This window comes from Crinia signifera, chromosome 12 (assembly GCF_055691185.1).
Source record: "Crinia signifera chromosome 12, ASM5569118v1, whole genome shotgun sequence".
Lineage (NCBI taxonomy): Eukaryota > Metazoa > Chordata > Amphibia > Anura > Myobatrachidae > Crinia > Crinia signifera.
The window spans coordinates 36,625,729-36,632,678 of record NC_139228.1 but is presented as its reverse complement, the minus strand read 5'-3'; the positions used below and the strand labels follow the sequence as shown (position 1 = coordinate 36,632,678).

Genomic DNA, 6,950 nt, shown 5'->3' with positions numbered 1-6,950 from the left:
TAATGGCGCAGTTGAAGGGGTTCGCCAAGAGAGAAGTAAAATCATGGCCAGCAACTCAGAAAGAATCAGCGACAGCCATATTGAACAAATTGGCAACGATCTTTGACGCTAAGACGCTATCAGAACTGAAGACACAATTTTACGCTCGGAAGCAACAACCACAGGAGACGTTACGAGAATTCGCTGTAGAACTGCAAGAGGCACTACAAGCCATCAAGGAGTGCACCCCTACCGAAGCCATAGCAGAGAATGAGACACTTACGAACCAGTTCCTGGATGGGATATACGATGTAAACACGAAGGGTCAACTGAAGATGCTACACCGACAGGAGGCACCCATAGACTTTGCCAAATTCAAGGAACTGGCGGTCAAGGTTTTTGGGGACAAGCCTAGAAAAGGGAAAGTGGCTATGAATTCTGAAGTAGCTGTTTGGCAGCAATCCCAAGCCACCGCTGCTAAGGACCCGATTGCAGAAATGAAAGAACAGATCGCTGACTTGACCCAAGGGATGACCGACCTCTGCCGAGAACTGAGAGCCCTGAAAGAAACACCTTCCCAACAGAGATCGTGGAGGACGGAAATAGAACCCAAGTACAGTAATGACCGGAGGAATATTCCGTGGAACTCTCGTCGCCTCCCATCGGATCGATTTGACGAACAGGGAAGGCCGATATGCAGGCGATGCCAGAAAAGCGGGCACATTGAGAGAGACTGTAGACAACCCGAACATTTAAACGAAGAACTCCCGAGGTCCAGGACCAACCGTCGGGAGAACCTTCAGCAATAGGTCCTTCACCCCAAGAATGGCTACCAAAGTATGTCGGGCAATGTCCTGTGATCGAGATTGAAATCAACGGAGTCACCTTACCAGCCTTGTTAGATACTGGATCCCAGGTCACCACTGTTCAATGGGTTGAATTTGCTAAGCACTGGGAAAAAGAAGAAATCCTGGCACCGCCGCCGGCGGGGCTGAACCTGTTAGCCAGCAACGGGCAGAATATTGACTGCTGTGGATATTGGGAGGCCGGAATCAAAATAGGACATGCTCAACTGCCCAAACAAGGGTGTCTGATTACGACCTTCGAAGACAAATGGCTGCCACCCGTAATAATTGGAATGAACGTCCTAAGAAATTGCCCTGAAGAACTAATCTCGACACTGACACGAGAACTGTTTAACCGACCTCAGACGGTGAGACGAATCATGCAATACACCATCTATGACCGGAGAAGCCAGGCGGGGAAGAGAGTGCTGGCTACGCAGGTACAAGGAACCGTCAAGTGGTTTAATGTCCGGAAGAGGTATGGCTTCATCAACAGGAATGACACAAAAGATGATGTCTTTGTCCATCAGACGGCCATAAAGAGAAACAACCCCCGGAAGTGGCTGCGCAGTGTTGGAGATGGCGAGACAGTTGAATTTGATATGGTAGAAGGAGAGAAGGGTGCTGAGGCCGCCAACGTGACTGGCCCTGGCGGTGTACTGGTTAAAGGAAGCCAGTTTGCTCCCAACAGACATCGGTTTCGCAGACGTTTCTACCGGCCAAAAGTAGAGGATGCCGCAGAAGGTTGTGGGGAATGCGTAAGTACGGACCAAGCAAGTGAACGGAAAGGAGAAGGGGAAGAAGCGTTCCCTCAGCAAAGACCCATCCAGCGCAGAAGTCCACCGCCATTCGTCCACAGACGACATATGGGTATGGGAAACAGAGCAGCGAATCAGGAGCTTAACACCCTCCCTGAGGGGACAGAAGTTATACAGACTGACGGGGTGAACGAGCATCGGCTTGAACTGGCCGAGAAAGTAATGGAAGAAAGGATGGAGACAGCCCACCACCGACAAGGGACAAGTTATGGCCAGGATGCGAATGCTGCATCGTTCCGAGTGGGAGCCCGAGTTTGGAAGTTGAATGACCAACAGAGTAACGAGTTAGATTCCTGCTGGGAATCTGTGCCCTACGTGATTGCCCACCTGCCGGCTACAGACACGGGGGTGTATGGGATAAGAAGAGATGGAGATGACCACCAAGTTCTCAAAATGGTACATAGAAACCAACCCAAGCTTTGCCGGGGCAGAATGAGTCTGGAAGATGGGGTAAGAGACAGTACAGAAGAAGATGCAAATCCACAAGTCACCTACCATCTTCTGCAAGACCCAGCATGCTTCCAACGCCTTGTAGGAGCACTCCAACAGCACGGTATGAGGTTGCCGCAGAGAAAAGGAGAGGCCGAGGAACGTGGCCCATTCCTCCATGAAGATGGTGTGGAACAGACGTCCGGCATACCTGTCCAGAGTATCAGAGGGGTCAACCCCCTCTGAATTAGAGAATAATTGTAATGTTTGATGTAAAATGTAAAGTTATGAAAGATATGTGTTGTATCATCTGTCAGAAATACCGTATTTAAATCTGACTGTTTATGCCTTGTATTGATATAAGAGAAGATATGTAAAGTTGCATGAGGACATGCAAGATTTCAGAAGGGAAGAATGTGATATACACATATATAAGTGCCACCTAAATGACTAAAACAGGGGGCATAGGTCCCTAAAGCCTACGCTTGGACAGCAAATGGACTACCCCGTCCACTTGTGCTATGGACTTTGTCCATGTTTAATAAAGTTGTGTAAGAGAGGGGAAGGAGGGGTTAAAGGCCAGGAGGCGGGGGTGAAGGTGAAGAGCGCGCTGAGTGAAAAGAGAGGAGAAGCAGGGAGTGTGTGGCTGGCGGTACCTGAAGGCAAGGGAGAGCTGGATGATCGGCCGCAGACGGGGACGCCGAGATGGAGTGACGCTGGCGCATCACCACGTGCACAGATACAGCGCAACCCAGCACCGCAGGGTACAAGGAGAGAGGCGCCGAGAGGGGGGCAGGACATCTCAAGCGGCAAGAGGGGAGAGACAGCCGGCACCTGAAGCAGCCGCACGCAGAGAGAGGGAGCCGCTGCTGGCGGTGATTGACAGGAGAAGAGCGAGGGGAGCCGCGCTCCCAGACCAGTGCCTGAGCCGCGGCAACAGCAATAGGGACGCAAGGCATGCTGTGGAGAGAGTGACAGCAGGTGCCCGCAGCAGAGACCGGCAGAGTTGTGGCCCCCACAAAATGTGAGTAATTGAACCCAAAGGGGCATCCAGCGCACCTTAGCCTGCTAGAGGACCACCCACCTACTGTAGAAAAGGATTACATAAAGGATCAGCCTAGTCCCCGCAGAGACCCTTGCATCCCCAAGGACTTGCATATCCCCAGTCACAGAAACCTTGGGCTGTTAAGGAGGGGCCTCCATTTTGAGTTATGTCGCCCCTGCCATACCTCTCTGACAATACAGGGATGAAGAGACTGACTGGGTTGGCTGGAGTTGTTCGGGGAGCACCTGCAGGACATTGATACGCTTATTACCGGATAACAGCCCTTCAGTCCTTATAGAAGAATTAGTGGAGATTACCATCCTATAACCAAATTAACTGCTAGTTTATACCCCAAGGACTGGGCTCTATTGGATGCTGACAGGAAGGGGACTGCTGCAGAAAGTGTCAGTTGTTATCCCGTTTGAACAGACCCCTGTGGATTACAAATATTCAGTACAAGTTTATAGTCCAATACAGGAACTGACGCTTTGGGATCTCTGCAATAGACTCTAGACCTTTAAGGGGTGATTGAACTTTCCTCTCCCAGGGATTCCATAAGGACTAACGGTGATATCACCCAGGTACAACCAGTGCACTATAAAATATGTATTATTGCGCAATAATAATTTGGTGTATCTTTATCTATGCAATAATAATTCTGTTTATCTTTATCTATGCACTAGTAATTATCTGTGTTGTTTTGTGCCGATGTGATGCTAAAGTTATATGACGTTGAAGGTGAAGCATAGGCAGTCTCATAAGATATAGAGGAGAAAGTGATTTATACTATTAGTCATTTAAATTTGTTAGCCAGCCAGGTGGCGAATTATTTGACTGTCATAATATATTACTTATTGTTCTTGAAAGCGCAGGTTTCCCGATACTGCGCAAATAAAGTGTTAACCCCCTCTGAACCACTCTGAGTCTCCTGTCTCCAATCCTCTACGACACAGAAGAAGCAGTACCATCCGAGCAACAACACCGTAAGCGGAAGCACACCATTATACACCACCTGTGGTTATCACAGGGGCACTTGGCAGGGACCAGTGGCGAGGTGGTGGGGACCGGCGGGGAGCTCCGTTGGAAGAGGACACGCGTGCATCCCCTTACGGCGGCTGGCGTGGGCTGGCGGTTGGGGATCCAACCGCCAGACCTCCGCTAGATGGCTGGCGCTCCATCTGTATATGTGCTGTTATTAGGAAACCCGCAGGTGCTTAATATCCAGCAATTATTTTTTAAATCTTTGCCATTCGCACAGAAACCAGAACTGTGTCATTGCAAAGCATGGTATTTAACATGCAAATTCTTAAATGCGATTAATTGTTCGTCGCATATACTGAAATCCGTGTGCTGGAAGAATAAAGTTTTGGGACTCTGTGACTTTTACCATCATAACAATTTAATAACCCAGAGTTATTTTGCTGCAGGGAGGAGTGCGTGACAGCCTCAGACCCACAGTTTATGCATCTACAGCTTATTGCCGCTAAGTAGTAAGCTTCTGGGCAGACGGTAATTCTCATCGCTTAAAGCTTTAAATCCTAAAAAAAATTAAAAAAAATAAGACTATTTTAAAGTAAGTGATTGCTACAGAAGAAAGCACCTGCTCACGTTCCTGTATCAGGCCTAAAACGATGTCTGTGTGTTAAAGTCACATTAGTGGAGATTACAGGGAATTAGGGGCATGGAAATCCTGTTATTTTATAATATACCTACTTAATCTTCACAAACTGCCATAGAACACCACACGTGTCATAGTAACCGTATTATCCATGAATTAATTTCAAAGCCAAAGAGAGAGAGAGCTAAACGCTGCTCTCACAAAGGTCGCACATTGCAATATTTTATTTCAAATTAAAAATGGTTATCAAAGAAAGGAGATTATGCCTGTAATATTAATGAAGGACCTGTATCTGGTAAAGATGCAGGGATCTAAGGGTCCCAGTTATTATAGATCATGTATTCCAGGTGATATGGGTGGGACTTTACCAGCCTGGATCACACTGCAATATGCAATCCCATTGGCAGCATATATTACTGAGCAGACGCAGGGATGAACAAGGAGCCATTAATAAATGAGCACCTAAGAAACTCATCTTTGAGTTCTGTAACAAAGATTGTGTACCCGGCTGTCCCTCTTCACCACCCTGTAGTTCCTCTCCACCGCCAAAATGTACACAGCTGTTGCTCTTCATCACCACGCTGTACCCAGCTGTTCCTCTCCACCACCACCACCACCACCATGTACACATCTGTTCCTCTCCACCACCACCATGTACCATCTGTTCATTTCCACCACCACCACCATGTACTCAATGGTTCCTCTCCATTCCCTCTGTGTACCCGTCTGTTCTTCGGTATCACCACCATATACCTGGATGTTCTTTTCCATAACTACTATACACCCAGCTGTTCCTCTCCACCACCACCGTGTACCCAGCTGCTCCTCTCCGTCACTACCACATACCCGACTGTTCCTCTACATCAGTACCTATACCTGGTTTTTCGGCTCCATTACTGCTGTATACCAGGATGTTCCTCTTCACCACCACCATGTACCCAACTGTTCCTCCACACCACCACCATTTACCTAAACTGTTCCTCTCCATCACCTCTGTGTACACAGCTGATCCTCTCCATCATTACCAGGTATCCAGCTGTTCCTCTTTATCACCACCATGCATCCAGCTGTTCCTCTCCATCACTACCATGAACCCTTTTGTTCCTCTTCATCAATACCGTGTACCCCGCTGTTCCTTTTCATCACTTCCATGTACACCGTTGTTCCTCTCCATCACTACCATGTACAAGGCTGTTCCTCTCCAGCACCACTGTGTACCCAGAAATTTCTCTCCAGCACCATCCTGTACTCGTCTGTTTCTCTCCACCACCATTGTGTACCCAGCAGTCTCTCTCCATGACTACCATGTACATGGCTGTCCATCATCACTGTTTCCTAACTGTTCCTATCTACCACCACCATGTACCCTAGGATCACAGCACTAATGATTTATTAAGTGTCACACAGAGTCATTATTAATGCTAGAAATTAATGTAATTAATACAGTATGTGCTCCGGATAAAATAGCTATATAGTAGGTTACAACTCCGTAAGTAAGGTTAGGTTAATACACACAGCAAAGATATAGAGTGCGCCTTCTTATGTGTCACCACCACCACCTTAAATTATTAGGTGTACAATTGACACTTTGCTTAATTTCAAAAGATATTTATACAATTTATTAAAAATCAATAAAACAGGTAAATTTCCAGCATTGTTTCATTCATATGGAGTCATATTTTCCATCATCCCAATAACCCGATGCGTTTCGTCACTTGGACTTCATCAGGGGTATAACAAAAAAGACTCTGGGTGGTGAAAAATAGAAATTGGCTTAGATACTTGAAGCTAAATAATCATTTAACATATATGGTATCATTTCATAATGGTATACATACCAATGGAAAAAAGCTTCAGCTTAAAAGAAATGACTAGGCTGGTTCTTCTTTGACTCTTTAACCGACTAGAATTAAAATTCTGCAATTTTTATATAGCAACATAATTAGAAGATGAGCTCATCAAAGATTTATTCATCGAAAGATTTTAAGGGGTGAATGGAGGTGTAGGTACATACCAGTAACGGTGTAGGATGGGGCAAAAATAGGGTGATGTGTGGAGAGGTATATCCGTCAGTCCTCTCTAAAATACAATTGGAGTTCATGTGACCAATGTAATTTTCTTAGGCAAAAAAAAAAATGCCTTTTACAAGACCATATTAGTAATTACATATGTATACTTCATGATTACCCTGCAGACTAGCCTAAATCAGATACATA

General features: G+C 46.4%; 1 protein-coding gene across 1 annotated transcript; it reads left to right on the top strand.

Moving 5' to 3' along the window:
• Positions 1-661: 661 nt before the first annotated feature.
• Positions 662-2,424, top strand: LOC146049927 (uncharacterized). The gene has a single exon (XM_083166613.1). It carries the CDS (start codon positions 1,118-1,120, stop codon positions 2,315-2,317), a length of 1,200 nt encoding a protein of 399 aa, XP_083022739.1. The 5' UTR covers positions 662-1,117; the 3' UTR covers positions 2,318-2,424.
• The last annotated feature ends 4,526 nt before the right edge of the window (positions 2,425-6,950 follow it).

What these genes read in the sequence shown, in the direction of transcription:
- LOC146049927 (XM_083166613.1), top strand. Translation starts at nt 1,118, where the DNA reads ATGAACGTCCTAAGAAATTGCCCTGAAGAACTAATCTCGACACTGACA.